Consider the following 21,619-nt stretch of genomic DNA (forward strand, 5'->3'; position numbering starts at 1 on the left):
ATTGTTTTTCTTTTGCCGGCATAATTTTTGTGCTCTGTTTTGCAATTGGCATTTTGCTTTGAGTTTGCTTTTCAGTTTTGATAAGAGAGGAGAAAAAGGATTTGCAGGACGCGCCCTTCGCACGACCAAACACACTGTCTCTTATGCAACCTCAAACAATATTGTAAACTCTTGATATTGATAGCTGAATTTTAGGCCAACTGCATTTATTTTACACTTTCATGTCCGACGTCTTTCTTTCGAATAAATATATTTGTAAAACTTTAAAATACGATGTGAGTTTCAATTGAAGACTTTTTGTCATGGTTCGCTGGTGGTTTTCTATCATCTTTCTTCGCTTCCTGCGCAACTTGGAAGCGAAGACAATGAACAGGTATTGAATCTAAAAACCAATAATTGCCAAAAACTTGTCCTCTTATCAAACTATTTTATTGACGAGCGTGTCTTACAGTTTATTTCTCATGCGCATTACGAGCTCCTCGAGACGCTTTCCCAGGACTGTGTTGCCCTGCGCCGTCCTCGTTTGCTCCACAATCGCCAGCACTGCGAGCAGAGCCTTCGCGTCCAGCAGCGCCTTGTTCTTCGTCACGAGATTCCAGAGATTCACCGCCAGTGTGAACTGCTTGTCTCGCGTGATATCCGTGCTGCGCACGATGCGCGTGAACAGCTCCAGCGCGAGATTGCTCTGCACCTTCAGCTGCCCTTTATCGGCCAGGAGCTTGAGATTGATCAGGATCTTGTCCGCCACTTTGCTACTCAGTCCATCGATTTCGGCAATGAATTTGGGATCGGAACCGTACAGCTCGTCGTTGGACACAATCCCGGGAATGTGATAGGGATAAGCGTCCTGAGCAGCTGTCGAGAGCATGTCCAGGATGCCTAAGTAGATTGTGATGAGCGTGGCTTCGCACTGGCAGTGAATCTCATCAAATTGGTACAGATTCAGCTTGTCCAGCAGCAGTCTGAGGAGGAAGAGAACGCCTCTGTCCGGACTGTCGGGCACGACAATCAGTGTGGACAGGAGAGATCCCACGTAGCTGATGAGATAGGCTTCGTTGCTCTTCGGCTTGCCGTCCACTTCCACGACAGCTGGGAGGTCAGGAAGCAGCTCTATCGCCGCCTCGAGGCAAGAATCCGCCTGGCCAAGGCACAGATTCTGCAGGGCCACGCTGGCAGAGACCAAATAGAGGTCCATGCGCGTGGCCACGGCCACAATGCTGGGAATCGTGATGAAGCAGTAGGCGGCACAGGCGCGCACGAAAGCCGCCGTCTTCTTGGAGTGCTGGCCGCGGATCATCCGACGCGTCTCCATGGCCAAATTGTTGACACAGTGGATAAGAGTGGCATAGACAACGTCCAGATTGAGGAATGCCGCTCTGGCGTCGACGTAGAAGGCCAGTTGCGACTCAAAGTCCCTCCCAAAATCCACTTGCTTTATCATGTGGCTTATCAGGCCGCCGATCTGGCGTCTCTCGTCGTCCACCGTGAGCGCACTGCAAGGGAAAACGCCATGAATCTCACGACAAGAGCAAACATCTGCCTGAAAACTCACTTGACAGAGTCATTGAGAACACGACAGATGTACATCAAGGCATTTGTGGTCACCGGATCATTGGTCTTTGCCTCGATCTTATCTCTGTACACCATCATGATGTTCCTGCAGACGTCCAGCTTCACGGACTCCTTCTGGAAGAGGTCCAGGACGGGCATGAAGTTGTCCTGAAAGTACAAAATGTGAGAAATACTGCACACAATCTGTCGAAGTTCACTCACAAGTGTCAGCAAACCCTCCAGATCCTTGCTATTGAACACAATCTTATCCACAACTGCCTGCAATTCGCCATAGTGCTGCTCGAAGACCCGATTCTGGCCCATGTGCATCAACAAGTCCTCCAGAATCGCCGCCACGTGACTCAAATTATACGCAGTGCTCGTCAGTTCAGCCCAGGATTCCAGGGCGAGGATAAACTGTCCGGGAAGCTTAATCTCTCCAATGAGACGCATCGCGTCCGCCCACACTTGTTGTCTTTCCTCGGGCAATGTCGTGGCCATCACGAGGCAAGAGCCCAAGGCGCGCAGCAGCTGCGCTTGCGGAAAGCCCTCGGACAGGGAATTGTCGCTGATGGCGAGCAGGAGCTTCACGGCGCGTCTAGAGATGAAGTTGCAGCTAAAGGACGTCATGACGGAATTGAGCAAAAGGCCGTTATTCTTCTGGGCCAGACACTTGTCCAGGATCTGATCGAGAACTGCGTCGGGCGTGTGAACAGCCATTCCCTGCATGATCCAGTCCAATGCGGGAATGTACAGGCTGAGATATGTGGGCATTTCCAGGCGCTGTCGCGTCAATTCGTTCTTCAGCCGCGGACTGAACATCGTGTGGTAGACCGTGAAGAGATCCGTGAGGTTCTCACTGATGTACGCCCTGTCGGACGTGACAGTCATGCCCACGCGGCAGAGATAGCAGCGCGCATAGATCGACACGAGCGGATCTCCGATGCCGCGAATGATGCGCGTGAGTCTGAGCAGAGCCAGATTGAATTCCGTGGACGTGAGGAAACTGTAGCACTTGAGGATGGCCGCCTCCACGTAGAAGCGCGGCAGAAGCTCCCTGATCGATGCTATCTTGTAGAACCAGTTGAGGCACGTCTCCTTGGCCATTTCGGGCACCATGTCTGGCGTAAAGTTGTCCGGCAGAGCAGTGGGATTTGTGCTGCCAGGCCTGATGTAGCCAGCCTTGACCTTCAGCCTGTCGTACACCAGCTTCCCGAAGATGTCCAGGATGTCCGTGATGAGCACAAACTGACTTGGGTAGAACTGCATGACCGAAGTGTCGGCCAGCAGCTTCGAGCATTGAATGGCAATCTTCAGCGCTGTCACGCGGTGATCGTTGTTCCACGCCTGAACCAGTTCCTGATTCAGCTGCTCAATCCTCGACACGTACTCCTGCTGAGTAACGTCCTGCATATGATAGGAGCCGTCCGCGAAGTCATCCAGCTGCTCCAGGCGATGCTTCACCTTCTCAGTCATCGTCGTCTGAGCCTTGACTGCAAAGAAAGTATCAAATAACATTTGCCTTCGACTCCTTCCACCTCTTCCTCAGATCACTCACTGGATTCGCTGCCTGACACGAAGCTAGTCACAATGGACAGACGCTCAGCAGTTGTATACTTGCTGAGGATCGCCGATCTGCGGGAACTCCACGGTTCTATGGCTTCCTCGAGAGGAGAATCCATCTTTTTGCCACCGCTAGAGCTGAGTTCATACTCAGCTGCTATCTGAGACAGTGGGTCAACCTCCAACGAAGCCTGCCTCGCGAATTGGCTTAGAGGATCCGATCCGTCAAACGCCTGGCTCAGTGGATCCAACATTCCCAAGCCAGTGCCGCCGGAAGACTTCTCTCTTCTCGTTCCTTTGCTCTCCAACACCTGAAATTGCCACAAATATCGAATCACAGAGCACTCTTTCTCGAATCTGGGAGCCTACCGTCACAGTCATCTGTCGCAGGGGGTGGATTTCCGAGGCATCTTCCCGGGCGAAAGCATTCACTTCCAGCGGCACTTTCTCGATGCAATGCCTGTGAAAATACGCACAGAATCAAGCAAAAAGCTCTACCACAAAAGCCTCCAGGCTTTCACTCACCAATCTGTGGTCATTTTGAGAGTGATTGTCGCGGAAATGACTCTCAAACTAGCATTTCTTCTGCACCCTTCTCGAGGTCTGTGTTTGTTGACGTTTTGGCACAAAAAGTGACATTTCCGGCCGCGTGACGTCATCAGTGGCGATGTTTTTCGATGAAAGGTGTTACTTTGAGGAGGATTCCGTCCAGTTCACATCTCTTCCGACTTCCTCCTCAAATTCCTGATTATCTCTGGGCCAATTGCACTGAAGTTCTCCTCCAGAGTAGTCTGTGTGTTGTTTTCCAGCTGGTGATTATGGTGAAAATAAGTGCCTTGCAGTGAAAGAGTGATAAATTGCTGATTTGCAGATCTTTGGCGGAAAAAGCTTTGAGGCAGGAAAAAGCGCATTGACGGTGAGAAGACTCAAATTACCAGTCTTTTAGCTGGGCGATGGGGAAGGTAATGTGCTCTGCTGATTGATTGGGAGGGTCAAGGAGAGAGGCTAGAGTCAATTTGCCGTGTCTTTCAGTAAGTCAGAGTGAAATCCATCTATTTTTAGCTCCTCCTGCATTCTTTGTCACTCAGAGCAACAAACACAGCAATTGTTATGGGAGTTTTCCTGTCGATCGCGACACAATTAATTCAATTGCTCTCTGTTTTTATTGGCCTTTTCAGCTCGAGTGTCGCGATGGCGTACGCGTGCAACATCAAGTTCACAAATCCCAATGATGTCGTGCATCCCGGCGAGAGATTGATGGGCGAAGTGGAGCTGACACTGGACAAGCCGAGGAAGTACAAAGGTATGCAGAAGTCCTGCTGTCCGGGGGAATCCATGGGAGCTCGCCCCCGCGACAGAGCGCCCCATTATCAGCAAATCACCAGTAATTAGCATTAACGCACTTTGGCTGATATTTCTTGTGACTCAGCCAAGTTATCTCTCTTTTGGGGTCCTTATCGAAGTTTCTGGGGCGACAAAATGCCCCTAAAATGATTGGCATTCTTTGTGAATTATCCCCTAATTTCCCGGGTGACTCAACACTTCACATGCTCGCGAGAGAGAAACCCTCGCTGGCCAGTGGAAAGTCGCTGTCGCAAGAGTGAAAAAATTGGGTAACACGATAGGGAAACCCACGCAATTTGCAGACACAGCGTTTTGAGGGTGAAACTTTCTTTATATTCCCTGCCAATCTTGCGGCCAATTTATCTTCAAGCCTTCGGAAGCTGAGCTGGAGTGTGAGTCATCATAGAAGTGTATAGTTATTTCCAAGAAGTCTTTGTCTCCATCGCTCGTTGGTCAGGCAAATGGCACATGATCTCTTCATTTCAGTTGTCTTCCATCGATTCGTCTTTTACAACTTTCTGGGCATAAATGACGCGGATGATCTTTCCATTGCTCCATAAATTACATTTTACTGTTTTCGTTTGCGCGTAAAGACCTTGATAAAGAAAATCCCCTCTGAATTTCTTATCTTCGGCACATAGGAGGCATTTTATCTTATCGGAGCATGATTTGATTAGAAAATCATGTTGCTGTTTACATAATAATGCACACACAAAATAATGATTAGAAAGAGAAATCACAGCAAAATCTTAAATACCATATTGAAACCAAGAATAGTTTAAGATTTAAATAGCAAGATAAGGATTAATTCAGATATTATCGCTGTGTGATTAGAATGATTGCTTCCTATGTGTTGGAATCTTAGGAAGATTTGGTTGTTAAACAACTTTGTCGCGTGAAAAACATTCTCGGACGTTCAATTTGGATAATATTTTTACTCAAACGAGTGTGTTAATTTGAACATTCAACAGCAATTGAGCTGCTTTAGAGTCCAATTTGATAGCTCAATTTGTATGGAACTGAATTGGTATTTTGCTTTGCCTTTCAGAGCCTTTTGAGCACATTTTCTTTTTGATTTTTCCTTTATGGTTTTCTTAATATTCATCGTAAGAATATGGATTTTTTGTTATTACACATAAGCTGGTAAATAAGCAGAATTCCATTCTATTGTGTCAAATCTTGAAGCCGCGTTTCTTCATTTTTCCATGAAAACGATTCGTATGCTAAGCACATTGACTGAAAGATCAATATTTGTCGTTTCTTCACGGTGCTTCGTTACTCTTTCCAGGCATTTACGTTGTGATCACGGGCTATTCCGAGACTGAGTGGCGCGAGAGGGAGAAGACAGAGGTGAATGGGGAGACGAAGAAGAAGCGCGAGCACTACAGGGGCCGTCTGGACTACTTCAACGAGATCTTCTATCTGTTGGCGCAGTCGGACGGTATTCCGGTGGAGCTGCAGACGGGCCGCCACAAGTTCAACTTTGCCTACACACTGCCGGCCGTGGTGCCGCCGTCCTGGACGGGTGAATTCGGCCATGTGACGTACCGCGTAAAGGCGGTGCTGGATCGGCCGTGGCGCCCAGACGAGACGCACAAGAAGAACTTTATCGTCATGACGCAGTTCACGGTGACGCAGCAGCTTCTGTATCCGCTGAAGCTGCAGGAAGTGGAGCAACTGTGGTGCCTTCCGTTCCACACGATGCCCTTCACAGTGGAGGCTGAGGTGGCGAAGACGGGTTTCTGCCTTGGCGAGGGCGTTCCTGTGATTGTGAGGATACAGAATGAGAGCAATTCCACCATCCATGAGATCAAATTTCAGCTGAGACAGGTGAGAAAGGAATTGTTTAGTCAATATGTGTCTTTCTCAGAGAGTCTTGAGTATTGCACTTCTCAAATTTCAATTAAATATCATTTATTTCCACTATTACATTAAGTTTTCGCTCAATTTCAACTTAAAGCTGTGGAGATAGCTAACAAAAGGAGTGTCTCCCCACAGAATTGCTGTGAATTGAGACGAAAAACTGGTTTTCAATCAAGTCAATTCGCAATTTGCACTGGATTATTTGATAGCTGGAATTAACTTCTAGCGATCTGCATGTGAATTGAATAACCATCTCTAATTATTGTTTTTGTTAAATCGGGTTGTTAACCTCTGATCTCTTATCTATCAAACATTGATTACATCTCAAGGGAATCAAGAGATCGAGCTTAAGATTTTACCATCGTCATAGTAATTATTGGTCGCAAAAGACGTTACATTGCAAATCAGCACTCAAGTGAACACTTATTCCACTCCTTTATGTCTCTTGCTAAAATTGGAATTGGAATTAATCTTGCGCGTTGTTTTGCAGATCATCGCTTTCTATAGCATGATGCCGCGGCGGCAGAAGAAGGAGACGATTAATAAGATGGTGGACATCCGGTGTAAGGTGATGGACTCGCGGAAGATTGGCCTGTTTCAGCGCACGCTGATGCTGCCCCAGTTGCCGGTGTCCTTTGAGTCCGCCACAGATCTCCTGGGCATTGCGTATGAGGTGCGCATTGAGGTGAAAGTGGGTGGATTAAACAAGAACCCCGTGGTGAGGATTCCCATCTTCGTGGGCAGCAGCTCAACGGAGCCAAACGCACCGACAGCGTCGCCCTCGCCGCCCATTTATCCCAGTCTGCAGCACCATCAGAGCTTCTCCAGCGGCAGTGCCATTCTCGACACTTCCCTGTGGAATGTAAGCCACCAAATGGACATCAGCGCCACGTCAGACATCTCCAATCCCAGCATCAGTCTGTCCAGTGACGCCACGGGCGTGAATCCCAGTGCTCCGCCGCCATCGTATGACGACGCCGTGTTGGCAAACTTGTCCTTCGCAGAGCACCAGAAGCAGGAGATTTCCCAGAAGTCATAGGCGAAGAAGAGCAGAGAAATGGCACGTTAACAGGGAATGCAAATTTCGGCCAAAGTATTTCTCAACGCGGAACAAAGAGATGAACAACTTTTCGTACTATTGAACTTTGCACAAAAATGTACGGTTTTTGTGAGTGTTTTTTTGTAACAATGAGATGAATTCTATCTGATAGGAGAACCACTTTTTCCTTATCGTCATGTGTGAACACATCCGTTAGTCCTGGAGTGTGTGCAAGAGTTTGTTGCGATCAACAGGGGGTAAAAGAGATCACTTTGTCTCTAGCCATCGATTTGATAACATATATTTTCGGTTTTACTGTGGATTCGTGTACAATTTTCTTTGCCGCGTCTCTTTTTTAGTGGTATTTTAGGGAGTTTTCGAGGGGTGTTTTAAGTATGGATCCTGAAATAGGTGAGGAGAGAAGAAGCTTGGGACATTCTATAGCTCTTCTCGATCCCGAGGGATATTTGCCCGCTGAAAGGGAGGAGTTCTTTGGAAATTTCTACTTCACGCGATCGACATACTTGGCCGGCGATCAAGTGCAATGCGAAGTGAGATTCACGGACTTGAGTGATTTGACCATTGTCAGTGAGTATTTAACAGTCGGGATTGCGTGATTCCTTGCTAATTATGGCTTTCCTTGCAGCCATCCGTGGTCGCGTGCTGGGATTCTGCATATATAAACGATCCAGAGCCATATGTTTCTCACCTCCTCAGCCCAGAGAGATTCTCGATGATCTCGTGTACAGCTACGGTCGCGAAGGAGATCCTGTCGTAGACTTGGAACCAAGAACGTTCAGAATCTATATCAACTATAGACTGCCGCGATACTTGCCGAGTTCCTTCGTGCACACCCGCCAGCGCATCTACTACGTCATCCTGCTCGAGGGCAAGAGACGCGATGGGAGCTCAGTATACACCTACTCGAGGTTCCAGGTGGTGAGCAAAACGCTGATGCTGATTGGACTTCAGCCGCCTGGCGAGGTATCGCAGGCCGTCAGGTACTTAGGGCTTTTCCGATATATGAAGATTAAGCTGATGTTGCCCAGCAAGGCGGTCATGCGAAATACCGAGTTCTTCACCATCTTCACCATAATTCCGCGCTGCAAGGATGAGATTGAGGTCAAGAGGCTCAACTTCTCGCTCATGCGCGTCATGAGATACAAGCTCAAATGCAGAGGCCTGCAAGAGTTCGACGAAATAGTTCATCGCATTAAAAAGGTCTACTCATACTATGTGACGCACTTATTTGTGAACAACAGGCAGCCCGAGTGGTTCTTCCGGGGACGCATCATCATCCCGCACGATTGTATGCCCACTTATATGCCCGACGAGTTCTTGCGCATTACTTACAGGCTGAAGGCAGAACTGGAAGTTAAATACAAATTCATAACGTCAACCCACACCCTTGAGATTCCGCTGGACATCTGCTCGGAGGAGCAATTGGATCCAACTCATTTTCCCTTTTGGGACATGGTCGATTTCGACCAACAAAACCTCACGCTGCCAAATATTGAGGTGGTGGATGTGGATGAAGAGGCCGAGAAGCAGGCCAGAATCAACCAGTTCGACGCGGAAGGCGTGAGGGCTGTGACGCCGGATGCGGCCAGGCTGCAGGAGGCGCGCTATCCGGCCATGGAGCACGAACAGCCTGGCCGGATAGAACCCGAAGACGGCGAAGTAGAAGGCGCAGTAGGCGGTGTAGTCGAGAGAGCGGTGTAGAGCCATTCAGGAAAAGCGTGCGCACGAGAGAGATGGCCAGAGCCGCTTGGCGAGCGGAGAGTGAGCTTGAGGGTGACGTCATGGCTGGAAGGTGGGGAAGAACGGCTCTCGATAAAAGTAAAAGTGCCATGAAATACCAAGCAGAGTGTCTGTAAACATTTCATCAGGAACCCGCCATGAATCTGCCCTAAAATCCCAAATTGTATCATTATTGCATGCGAGTAAAGTGGATTACCTCAAACCCTGGCTCTCGATTTCTCTGCCCAATCTTCCGCAGTGCGTGTGAAGAGACTTTGGTGACTTGGAATATAAGTGAAAGTTTTTATTTTGGTGCGTGAGCGTGAACAGGTGGAATTATGGTCAACTGTGACATCAAATACAGCTCTCCGAAGGGCATTTACTATTCTGGACAGACGCTCTCTGTCCAGATTTCGCTGCGATTTGAGAAACCCAAGAAATTCCGGAGTAAGTCTTCCACACAAGTCCACTTCTGCCAGTCATTTCCAGCGTTTTCTCTCTCTCTCTCCCTTCCTCTCAAGGCATTTACGTGGTCTTTCGCGGCAGAGCCAAATGCTTCTGGGCGAGGCGCCATGGCACGCACAGGAGACGCCAACGGGAGGCCTTCGAGGCGGAGGAGACGTACGTGAACACCACGAGCTATCTGCACGGAAGCGAGACGGCCGAGCCCGTGGAATTGCCAGCTGGCGTGCACAACTTCACAGTGGCGTGCGCTCTGCCCGCACAGCTGCCCTCGTCCTTCGAGGGCGATCACGGCAGCATCAGGTGATGTTCCTAGAGCCGCAAAGCGTCGTCTCTCCTCATTACCTTGCTCATCTGTTCAACAGGTACAGCGTCAAAGTGGTGGTGGATCGCCCTTGGAAATTCGATCACACGTTCGAGGAAGCTTTCACGGTGCTGAAGCAATACGACTTGAATTTTGACTCATCGCTCAGAGTGAGTATTAATCACAACAGTGGCGTAGTGTTACAGAACTCCTTTAGCCCCTTTTCTTAAATCATTGATCACGATGAGCATTAATTTGATAATTAGAACGAATATTTTGGGGTATGATAACAGGATAAGATTGGAATTGGTTAAGATTGCATCAGCCAGAATTGGCCTTGAGAGGTCAAAGCTCGATAGTGTTGCTTTTCTTAAAGCACTTCTTGTACTAATTGGAATTAAGATAATCAATTTGGCTAAGCATCATTAAATTATCTCATGGGATTTCAATGTTATTTGTTCAGAAATGTATAAGAATATCTTTATATGAAAAAGTGGACAAAAGTGGTTTAGTTTTTCTTAGTCACCGAGAGTTCTTGTCTTTCTGCCAAGCATAATTTTTTTCACTCTTCTTTGTCTGGATTTTTCTTTCCTAAAACTCACTGAACAACATTTTAAATTGCAATGTTTTGTGTTGTCAATTTGCAAAGATGTGAGATCAACAAGTGTTCTTATGAGTTTGTTCTCTTCACATTTTGCAGAGATTCAGATTATTTCCAAGATTATCCCTGATATTAATGCTGTTGACATTCATTGAGAAAATACATCTCATGATTTCACAATATGAAGAGAGAATTTTCGTTAATGCATCATTGAATTCTGTAGTAGTGTTTTTTTTTTATTCTTACTACGCCACTGAGAGGCATTGAAATTCTTCAGGAAATAAATATGGATTTATGCTTACATTTCAGCTGCCGTTCGAGCGACAGAAAGTCTCCACGTTCTGCTTCTGGCCATTCAGCACAGGTCCCATGCAGATCACCGTGAAGCTGCCGCAGACGGGTTTCGTGCCCGGTCAGTCGGTGCCCGTGCTGGTGGACATCGTGAACGACTCCAATGTGTGCATAAACTATTTTCGGCTGCTGCTGAAGAAAGAAGTGCTGTACAATGCCACCACGCCGAAGCCCAAGACGCGCCGGCAGAAGGAGATTGTGGTGAACAACCGCGTGGAGAAGAAGGCGCCTGGATCGGGCAGCACGCAAGCTCAGCTATCGCTGGAGATTCCCTCCGTGCCGCCTACGAACATCACGCACAATCGCGTCATCCACATCACGTACGAGCTGAAGGTGTGCGCCAAAACGTCGCGCTGCAGCGACGATGTGGAGGTGCGAGTGCCCATCGTCGTGGGCACAGTTCCCCTGCTCGCGCCTCCGCACATGACATCCCCCGGGCCAGGAGGATTTGGGGGACCAGGAGCGCCCGGTGGATCGGCGATTAATCCCAATTTGCGTGAGTTTCCCACTGACTTTTAATCCGCTCACGCCCACGCGCTTTATTCCATTTGGAAATCCTATTACGGGAGACGTGATTTTCACGAGAGATGCGCGAATTCAGTGAGCTTGTTTGCCATTGAATCACTAATGAGTGTGTAATGAACTGCTTTGGAGGTTCCCGAATCAACACCATTTGCAAGAAGGTCGCATGCATTTAGCATAAATTTGTGTGTTCACACGGTTCATACATTGTCACTATTGCTGCATTTAGTGTCTATTTGAGGCAATATCGAGCAGCTTAATTTGCATACGCCAATATTAGCTGACAGAGAGCATTAATTGGGGGGTCTTGTGTTGAAATTCTTGTGTGATTCATCGACTTGAAGACACTCCAATTGCGTCACTATTGGAGTATTTCCTCCTGATTTTATCTCTCGCGCCATTAATTAAAAAAAAGAACTCCTTCTATTTCTGCCATTCCCTCTCATTTCACAGCAGAAGAATTAAAATGCGTTGGCGGGGGAATAAATTTTGCAAATTATCTCATTATGAGGAATGATAATTAAAAATTGTGTGGTCGGCACTTGAACCATAACGAGCACAAATCTGAGTGCTCGAAATGAATTCCCGGGAAAAGGATTGACTCCGGGGGAAAACCATCGCACAAATATGCAGGAAATGCAAGCATGGCTGCATTTGCATTTTCATTTTCTCAGAAATTTAATATCCTCGCATTAAATATGAGGATTGCAGAGTGGGAGAGAGCTCTTAAGGATCATCTCGCGTGGCAATGGTGGAATGACAATTGCGAGGCTGAAATCACTGCACAAACTGTGCGATGGTCTTAATTGAAAAATCGATAGATTGAGATAGTACCAATCTCGATGGCGCACCACGAGTTCATGCAATAAAATCAATCAATTTGCCTCGTAAAATTGTTCCATCATTGAGTTATTTGCAAGAGCTTATCACCCTGGTGCTTCCCTAATTCCTTAAGTGACAATACAAGCGCTTTCAATTTTCTCTCAATCCCTCCCGAAAACCGAGAGAGATAAGTAATCGATTTTGAATGAGTAATAATCTTTCATCCTCAACGACCGACCATGAGACACGATGATTTTGCTCTTATGTCGTACTTTTCTTCATCCTCAAATTTGTTGCTTCCCTTTTTAATTAAAATATTCCACGTGAATAAGAATCCAGACGCTTCTCTTCGTCTCACGAGGAGACTTTATGTGAAAACAAGGGGAAAATGTTAATTTTAATTGACATTGACCCTTCAGATGCTTCAAAATTCAACAACTCAGCACTTCACGACGCATTTAATTATTCACTACACCTCTACAAGTATTTAATTAGCATAAAGCCGAGGGATGGGCGAACTTTTCACCTCTTTCCCTGTTTTTCACACGCATGAATTTCATCCCAAGTGCGAATTCCTAACGAGAACGTTTGGGGCAAATCATTGTGATGGAGATTATATTAAATCTGTGATGGCGCATTTGTGATGAAGTGACATATTTTGCACTATTATGCGCAAATTTTTATTATAATTGGCGCATGTGGGAAGTTGAACGTGTGTTCGCTTCTGGGAAAATTGTATTTTAACGAGGGTTTAATGATTATACGGAAAACAGGATGGAAAATGCAGATGCAATTTGATATTCAGGCAAATGTTTGCACACATAATATATTTTAATCAGAAGATTCCAGTTAATCAATTTTATATTTATTGTATCAGTAAAATCATATTTATTCAGGATTCAATCTCATTCATTTTGATTTTCCAAATAGCACATAGATACAATTTATTTGACGTCAGAGCGAAATAATATCGTTTGATGTGCAAAACTGCTGAATAAAGTTCAGATAAATCATTGAAATGCTCTAAAATTGATTAACTCACCCTATAAAGTTTGTGGCATGAAATCCAAACTTCTTTTGACTATTTCAGCTCATTTTTTACTATGTAACTTCTCTTTATGACATTTTTATGTGTGCAAGATGCTAGAAAAATAACGCTTAATATTGATTTCAAAGTTTCGCATTGATTAAGAGTATGAAAATTCACTGAAAGCTGCATTAAAGATTCAGCACCGGGAAATCAGATTGTTCATAAGTCTGATAACTAGCAAACTCTTTTTACTTCCCATCCAGAATGGTGGGAATCTGAGCTCGAAAGTAGGTCATTTTGAGGATAAACCACATATTGAAAATCCATATTCGGTGCTGCAATTATTACAGACTTCATAGAGTTGCAGCAAACACTGAACTGCGAAAGTTTGCAATTCAATTATATTCCCTGAATGGAAACTTATTGCAAAATCCATTCATCTTGTTTATTAGGTGTGAAATGAAACTCAATTTCCAGTTTAATTGCTTTCCCGGAATTAAATCTGCATGAGCTCACTTAACGAAACCGGGCAAATTTACACAGAAACCAATCTTAAGATGGGAGAGAGACAGAGAGTTGAGTTTTGCGAAGAGCCTGAAGGATGTGTAGTTGATGTGAACTGTGGCTGGAAGATTAGCCTTCCGCCCACTAAAGTTCACATGCTGTCGTGTGATTTGATCTGTGTGCGAGTTTTGAAGAGCTTTTACCCAACTTTCCCCCCTTTGCAGCCCCGCCGTCGTACGAGGAGTGTATCTCGGGCAAGTACGACATCAAGGAGGACGACGATGACAAGGGCAGCACGAAGCCCTTCGTCCCCATGTACCCCGTGTACAGATACGACGTGGCGCCACAGTCCAGCGCAGCGACGCCACAATCTCCGCCGCCGCAGACGTTCTACCCAAATCCCCAGCTTGCGCCGTATCCAGTGGCTCAGCCCACGGGCTGCAGCGTCCCGCTGGTGGGATTTAGCCTCCCGCCCAAATCCCCGCCCAAGGAGAAGACCACCTAAGCACTCGGAAATGGATGGCTCTGTCGTCATATATCCGCATAAATTAGCATCACTTTATTGATGGCTTTCACGGTGGATTTCGCTACTCAATATTCCCTCTCTTTTTCACCACGCGCAGAGGGCGGAATTCCTCCCCAATATCAATTTCACGTCGTGGAGTGAAGATTCTCAGGCGGTGCGGGGTGAAATGGCAGTTGAATGTATGCAAATAATACTCTTTTATATGGACAGTGTTGCAATATTGCTCTGCGGAGAGAATTTCAATAAAAGCACCATTCCATGTGGATTGAAAGACATAAAATGCTGCCTTTTGTGCTCGTCACTTGCATCATTTCCATGCAATTTTCCATAGATATTTCCACTGTGCACCAGTCAATAAAGTGTGAAATTGATGCATTCACGTGGGATGATGGATTGGAGAGAGCTGTGAAACACCATTCGATTGGCAGTGCGTGATAGCGAGCGCGCAATAGTCCTGGGACAACTGCACACACACACAGGGCACAAAGGACATCCTGTGCCGCCTCAGCGAAATCCAGAGGTGAAATCAGGGAAAAATCGCTATGCACTCACCTGACGCCTTCATCAGCATTTCCCCCAGTCTTTGCCATTAATTCCGCATTCTCACCACGTCAGTCATTATGACAGCGATTCAGAGCCTCCGGCAGTGATTTATTGTCTCTGGGGAGGCGTTTTAATTAAAGTCCTTGCACCGAAATTCTAATTCTCCACCTCGAGGGCTTCTCAAGAGCTCCTATTGACGTGAATGTGCTTCTCCCCCATCCTTTCGCGCCGCACTACATTGTTTCTCCGATAATCCCTGGTCCTTTTTCTCCACATTCACACTTCTTTTTCCTCCATTCGCACACCAGATGAATCTCACCATTGTCTTCGGGTGGTGTTGTGCAAAAAATTGAATAGAAATGATGAAACGATGAGAAGTCAAGAGGACAAGTAAATTTTCCGGACAATAAAACGCTTTCAATCACCACACAATTCGTGAGATAATTTTTTCGCAGAACTCAATAAAAAGCTTTTTATTGGAAAGATCCATTTATCTTGCACGTTCTATAAATTTTGAGAAGTTTAAGGGCATTTTAATTCATTGACTGTGCTGAGCTTCAAATCGTTCATTCGTCCTAAACAATGAAGATAGCAAAGCAACAGTTTGATTGAGCTTAGCTGTTCGCAAGAAATTGATAGTGTTTCTGTGCTTTTTCTCCCAACAAGAGGCAACTTCAGCTATATTTCCCTTGATATTTCCTATATCTAAAGCATTTAAGACATTTTGCAGAATAATCCCAGATAAAAGCTTCTCTAGAAGAAGGTGAAGAAAGACTGAATCGATATGTAACAATAGAAGGAAACTATTTCTGCAGGAAATCTGATTCCAACTCTATTCAAACTTCTGAGAATTGAAGTTTTCCGGACAGAGATTGAAGAGACTCAACAAAAATCCATTGTCGAAATCTGCTAAGAAGTTGTGAGTTTCCTGGAGAATTTCATCAACTATCTCAAATTCTTCTCAACGCAACGTTAATTCCAATCTTTCCGCCCACCCCCAAAATACCCTCGAATATGTGAACATGTGGAGAACGTTTCTCAATATGTAACGAATAATTTTCCCATTGTATGATAAAAGTTTGCAGGAGCGTGCAAAATGGCACAAGAACATATAATGTTTTCATGAGTAGTCAATTTGCTGAGTTTAGTCCTTTCATTAAAACTTCCCACACTTTATCCGATTTCACAAACTGATGCCATAGCAATTTTCAATTCACTCTCATTTTCACTTTTAGCAGAACTTCTTGTAGTGTAGCATCATTAAATATCAGTTATCTGACGCTGGATTTTAAGTATTTCCATGGAAGTTTATTTTTGAGCGACTGAACTTAATGCCGTCTCTGTGAGGATGGGTGTGTGTCGTAAAAGGGGCCAATAAAATGTGCTGAAATATGGCCCTTATTGATATTCGAGACATCTATTTCGATCTCTATTCGCCAGGACTTTAATACATCATTGCCGTTTGCCTAATGTCTGCCTTTACGAGTTCTCTTTAAATCCGGATCAAAATCACGACTGCCAGATAATTCTGTTTGTGAAAGGCACTCTAATATTAGGACACTCGGAGGTTGAATTTTAGAGGCTTTTTCATCTGCTTTCACCTAGAAAACTCCGTAACACACAATATAAATCACACACAACTCTCGCTATACTAAGTCAATACCTGGCGAGCAAACTGGGCGAAAATTCGGGCAAAAGTTTCCGAAGGTTCTTGTGTTGATGTTGAAGCGAATTTGCGGATCCAGGAAATAAATGGAATCGCACGCTCTATTTGCAGGTTTAATTCAATAGTTAAAGGCCAATGTGTTCTGGGATGTTTTAGGGACAACTTCGCCCTCCAATGGTAAATCAAATAGAGAGCTTTATATCGTTAAATCTCGAGCGTGTGCTTTAAAAGGGGCTTTTCAGCTCATCAAACAATGAAAATTTGGGCAATTTGGGATTCAATTTAATAGTTTAATGGCGCAACCCTTCGTGTTTAATGACCCCAAATGTGTTCATTAATGTGGGACAAATAAGAATCACACCTCTTGCCGGGCCAAACAAAGCTTATCGCCTCGCTTTTTTTTCACTCCATGCCGCCCACAACAGCCGCCGTGACATTTCAATGGGCTTTTTTCCGCACCGCACGCGTGAAGGGCCATTAATCATCCCCTTGGGAGAGTTAATTCCCGAAGTCAGTTCGCGAACATTTGTTGCATTCGCCCTTGGCTTGCGGCCACTTGAGATGCTAATACATACAAGAGTCCGAGCTTATTTGTATCCCGTCCGTGGCGTCCTAATGACCCAACTTGTATTCCAGTCAGGAAAGAAATTAGCGCAAGATTGATAGGCGGAGGACGAATTATGTAGAGTTGGCGAAGACGAGTGAGAAAGAAGAGGAAAAATGCCCAGAATTAATTGATTTAAGAAGTTAAATTTATTTTTTTCATTTTTTCTCAGTATATCCTTATATACTTGTTTTTTTTAGTAGTTTACAAGGAAAAATTATTGTCTCTTGCTACATATAATTACTACATTTTGAGTTTTTCATCTGTTTTTTTTTGGTTTCATTCTCCAATTATACCATGTTTTATATTTCTTCTAAACAATTGACGGCACTCTAACACATTTCTTTTATTTTTTTTTGTAGATTATTGTCATAGTTTACACTTAGGTACTATATATCGTTTTTTTTCTTCTTTTTTTGTAGCTCTTTAAGCAGATTTTTTTACCCTGCATCACACAACATGCATACATACATTGTCAAAAAGGAGAGTAAAATCCTTTAGATAGTTACATTTTATTATACTAGGTTACAAATGGGGGTTTTCATGGTGCTCAAATTGTATATTATTATTGTCTCTCTGATATTGTCTCTGATATTAAAGATTTGGATTTCCAAATACACAAGAATATGTGAGCAAAAGTTCTCCTTTTTGCGCATTCTTTCCCAACGCCATAAGATTTCCAGCAATAATAAGCAGGTCAAAGGTATACCAGTGGTAGGAAGAAATGTGTCTTGTAGGAATGATATGGGCGCGGGTGTGCTTTGGTACACAGCACGCTTCTGGATATTATCCCAAGAGTTTTTATCTTACATCTCAATACAATTATTCAAAATATTTCTCATGATATCTCTTGTCTTTCTCCTCTGTGGGATTTCTTTTGTTGTCTCTCGGCTTTCCTTTGATATTGAAGAGATATGTTTCGCTCAACCAATATGGGGTAAGTTTGTTGTGGAAGGCAAATGTACAGTCTACAGTGGGATATATATCATATTCATCTCACTTTTTCTTTCAATATTCATAAAGAGAAGAGAATTCCCGCAATTGAGGGATTTTTCATCAGATCTTTTCCATTTCTTTTTTTTTAATTAAAAAACTTTGAATAAAATACTTTGGCGAATAACCATGAAAACTCCCGTAGCTTAAGGTTTGCTGCCATTTGAATACATTGAATACAGAGATATATTTGATTCTTAAAGCCTCCTGATTATGTACGTCGGATCGAGTATATCTTATTTTTTTGGGATTTTTTTTCTTTGAAAGCTTTTCTGGTTGTTGACTCATATATTTAAAACTCTGACTCACCGATTGTGTTCTGAATAAGAATACTTCGGCCCTGTTTTCAGGCCATAATCTCTCCGCGGCGGGCCTAGCGATAGGAATTGCTCACTTGCCGCATGATGGTGCGCTGACGCTCCCGGAAGTGCGACCGCGGCTGCCCGCCGAGGAGGTAAGCCGACGCCGCGAGCGGGTTGTCCTGCGACTGCCTCACCACGGGAATGCCCTGATCGTAGTCTAGTCTTTGATTATTGTCATCATCTAGGTTGGCCATACTGGACTTTTGATATGTGCTCGTGAGCGAGTGACTCTGGCCATTGGCGATCTCCTTCAGCACGGCCGCCCGCGCTGCCAGCTCCTCTGCCCGCCGCTGCTGCGCCAGCTCGCGCGCCCGCTGCGTGGCCATGAGCTCCTTCAGCGTGTCGAACTTGCCGCGCTGCTGCGGGATGAGGCTGTTGGGGAATGTGCCGCTGCTGCTCACCTCTCTGGCTGCGTCCTCCACGCCACCCTCCTCCGGGCTGTCGGGATTCCGGAACACAACCAGGGGCCGCGTCTTCTGGGAATTGGCGAACTTGCGCTGCATCGAGCCCGTGTTCACGCGCTCGGCCCCGTAATACCTGCCGAGGGCAGTCAATGAGAGGCTGTTCATGCACACAGATTCCGCGGTGGATTGATTAGGATGAGGGCTAGTCATGAACTTAATTATTTGTTAAGACTTGAAATAAAATCTTTCTGTCTGCACCAATTCTGTGTTTGACCAATTTTGTTCTGAAGGGTTAACGAATTGATTATAGAAATTGTGTGTTATTATTCATACATGGGAGACAAAAAGCTTTCAGAAAAATCGGGCTGGCTAAAGGTGATTGAGTAGGACAAAATTGGGGTGAAGGATCTGCGTCTCAATCTGCCCCTGAGACAATCAGAGACTGCGGGAATGTCATGAGCTTACCTGGCGATGTTGTCGAAGAGTCGGTTGCGGGCCTTTGTGTTGCGGTAGCGGGCCAGCGGCTCCTTGTGCACCACGCGTCCGTAGACTGGCCTGGTGGCGTCGCGATACCGGGACACCCGGACGCCGCCCACGCTGCGCGTCTTGGGGAACATGAGCGGCTCCCACACGTTGAAGGCGAACGGATCGCGATACGTGGGGATCTCGTTGGTGATCTCGGCAGCGCGCGACTGACGCTTGGAGAAGCGCCACATGGCGCGCAGCTCCTCGCAGGTGGGCTCCTGCGAGGAGCCCATCCGCTGCATGGGGATGATCTCGCCGCCCGCGCCGCCCGCCGTCCTGTTCACATCGCCGCTGTTTTTGCTGTCGCCCGGCGCGTCCTGCGAGAGGTAGTCGTCACTACCTCTCACTTGGGCCCACACGCGCTCACCATTTAACAGAGCAAGCACAATACCGAAACTTATCAGGTTCCTCGTGGTGACTGGATTCTGCAATGACATGGGAAAATGCTCGTCACTCACCCGCGTCCGCCCACTGTGCGGGCGCTGCGAGGGAGAAACCTGTTGTCTGGCAAAGGAGTCACCAGAAAAGGCGATATGGGGAAATTCATTCAATCCCATTAACTTTGCGAGGACATGGAAAGAGATGCCACACAGTCAGTATGTACATGGATGGGGATGTGCAAAAATTCCACCCCTCAATTTTCCACTGTCCTCACCCTGCCGCGCGCTCATTCATAGTTGAGGACAAAGAAAGCTGAATGGAGGAATTTGCATGGGACAATCTATGTGCATACTCAATGTGTGGCTCTCAGGATTACTTCAGCAGCAACAGATAACACACTCTTCAGCTACAATATCTCCGGGGGTGGGAAACAAAGAGACGCTTTTCTTCACAGGGAGGAAGTCACACTAAAATATTCTAGGCCTAAGCACGAATTCTCGACACGATGGGAAATGGGAATGGAAGAAGAAAACGTTAAGAACTTTCACACTTAGCGCGAAATAGTTACTTGTGTTCGACGGCGGAAAATGAAGCTGTTCCACTTTGTATGAATGCTATGTGCAATGTAATATGGAGTGCGGAGATGAGCCCTATATATACTCCTCATTGCCAGCCACGAACTCATTCAACGAGGTCCCTGCGGGAGCGCACTGTATATGTATCCAACAGTTTGCCTCTTGTCACATCCATACTACACTGGCGCCTGCCGAACCTGTGCCACCAGCCATATAGCACGGCTCCTGAGCCTCGGCTCACTTCCCCAGCCGCTGGCGGGGACCTGTGCAATCGATGCCCGCTCGCGACACGGCGCCAGGCTTTCGGCTGCGCATGCGACAGCCCACGCCCAGGCTGGCGGAGGCAATTGTACCCAGTGAAATTTTCGGCATCACTCGACCTTGCGTACATTCATTCATACCCACGGCCCTGCACTTCTTCCGTCCCGCTCGCGCGCCGGGGAAGGGGTTGCGCCTCCGTGGGGTGGATTGAATTGGCAACCCCCCGAATCGGCAGCCCACAGCCTGTTTGATTCATGCTCTGACTACTGAATCGTGAACGAGGTTGTGAATGACGTAAATGACTGGGTAGGTCTCCCCAGCGCCAGGGCATCCGCTCAATTGAAAAGGCGCTCTGCGCCCTATTCACGCTGTCGTCATTCTGCCCCAAAAGTCCACAGTAGTCGCACATAAAAAAAGAACTGTGCCTTTGGGGCTTTCGCACCCGCCCCACATTGTTTGCGATAAAAATCAGCACATGTGTGTGCGCGCCAACCCGCGCAACAATGTAACATCATAAATAAATGTATCAATGAAAAATTTTCACTGTGCGAGATGGTGAAAACCTGCCGTGAATGCCTTATCGTTATTGCCAGTGTAACCTTTTTAGCACCTTTTCTCACCAGTTGCTTTCTCCGCCACATTTACATATTATTTAGGATAAATAATGCCTCTGGGAGATGATTCATGCGACGCGCAGGAGTGGAAAAGCCCTCAGCATCCGACGGATTTGGGATTCGGCGGAGAATCAACAAATATCCCTCACTCTCACACCCACACAAGCCCCACACTCGCAATTCAACACTGCAGCAGTGAATTTGAAATATAATTATTCCGTGGAAGAAAGGGGTGGCAAGAGAGTTAACCCATTGTTGTGCAACAGAATTCTGCACAATTATCTTTCCAGGAAGAGCGCACAACTATTGATTTTCAGGGGGACAAAAGCCCTAAATGCCTCGAGCGCACAATGGCCACAAAGCTGATTAATATATACCATTCATGTCACACATATGAGACTTCCTGCGGCCATGCACACGCTGGAAAATGGAAAATTGGATAGGAAGGACATCCCAGTTTAATTTCGCA

The 21,619-nt window shown here is 46.0% G+C and overlaps 4 protein-coding genes across 6 annotated transcripts; 2 read left to right on the forward strand and 2 right to left on the reverse strand.

Moving 5' to 3' along the window:
* Positions 1 to 94: 94 nt before the first annotated feature.
* LOC132258362 (VPS35 endosomal protein sorting factor-like) lies at positions 95 to 3,735 on the reverse strand. Its single transcript, XM_059755666.1, has 6 exons — positions 3,640 to 3,735; positions 3,484 to 3,574; positions 3,110 to 3,425; positions 1,774 to 3,044; positions 1,553 to 1,719; positions 95 to 1,493 (listed from the first exon to the last, which is right to left on the reverse strand). The coding sequence occupies exons 1-6, from the start codon at positions 3,651 to 3,653 to the stop codon at positions 446 to 448; spliced, it is 2,907 nt and encodes a 968-aa protein (XP_059611649.1). The 5' UTR covers positions 3,654 to 3,735; the 3' UTR covers positions 95 to 445.
* Positions 3,736 to 3,824: 89 nt separating this feature from the next.
* Positions 3,825 to 14,494, forward strand: LOC132258506 (uncharacterized). Its single transcript, XM_059755837.1, has 11 exons — positions 3,825 to 4,030; positions 4,293 to 4,417; positions 5,747 to 6,288; positions 6,812 to 7,357; positions 7,720 to 7,948; positions 8,007 to 9,052; positions 9,427 to 9,547; positions 9,622 to 9,865; positions 9,928 to 10,036; positions 10,777 to 11,314; positions 13,921 to 14,494. Exons 2-11 carry the CDS (start codon positions 4,306 to 4,308, stop codon positions 14,199 to 14,201), a joined length of 3,768 nt encoding a protein of 1,255 aa, XP_059611820.1. The 5' UTR covers positions 3,825 to 4,030; positions 4,293 to 4,305; the 3' UTR covers positions 14,202 to 14,494.
* LOC132258363 (uncharacterized) lies at positions 7,375 to 9,323 on the forward strand. The gene is made up of 2 exons (XM_059755667.1): positions 7,375 to 7,948; positions 8,007 to 9,323. Exons 1-2 carry the CDS (start codon positions 7,756 to 7,758, stop codon positions 9,080 to 9,082), a joined length of 1,269 nt encoding a protein of 422 aa, XP_059611650.1. The 5' UTR covers positions 7,375 to 7,755; the 3' UTR covers positions 9,083 to 9,323.
* A 2,667-nt stretch (positions 14,495 to 17,161) lies between the features above and the next one.
* LOC132258008 (uncharacterized) lies at positions 17,162 to 20,470 on the reverse strand. 3 transcript variants are annotated; one of them, XM_059755101.1, is made up of 4 exons: positions 20,053 to 20,470; positions 19,817 to 19,879; positions 19,260 to 19,744; positions 17,162 to 18,927 (listed from the first exon to the last, which is right to left on the reverse strand). In XM_059755101.1, exons 2-4 carry the CDS (start codon positions 19,874 to 19,876, stop codon positions 18,402 to 18,404), a joined length of 1,071 nt encoding a protein of 356 aa, XP_059611084.1. In that variant the 5' UTR covers positions 19,877 to 19,879; positions 20,053 to 20,470; the 3' UTR covers positions 17,162 to 18,401. The 3 variants fall into 3 exon arrangements, with proteins under 3 accessions (XP_059611084.1, XP_059611083.1, XP_059611085.1); XM_059755100.1 differs by lacking the exon at positions 19,817 to 19,879 and having other exon boundaries at positions 20,269 to 20,470; XM_059755102.1 differs by lacking the exon at positions 19,817 to 19,879 and having other exon boundaries at positions 20,077 to 20,470.
* Between the last annotated feature and the right edge of the window lie 1,149 nt (positions 20,471 to 21,619).

The sequence above is a fragment of the Phlebotomus argentipes genome, unplaced genomic scaffold (assembly GCF_947086385.1).
Source record: "Phlebotomus argentipes unplaced genomic scaffold, Phlebotomus argentipes genome assembly scaffold_4, whole genome shotgun sequence".
Lineage (NCBI taxonomy): Eukaryota > Metazoa > Arthropoda > Insecta > Diptera > Psychodidae > Phlebotomus > Phlebotomus argentipes.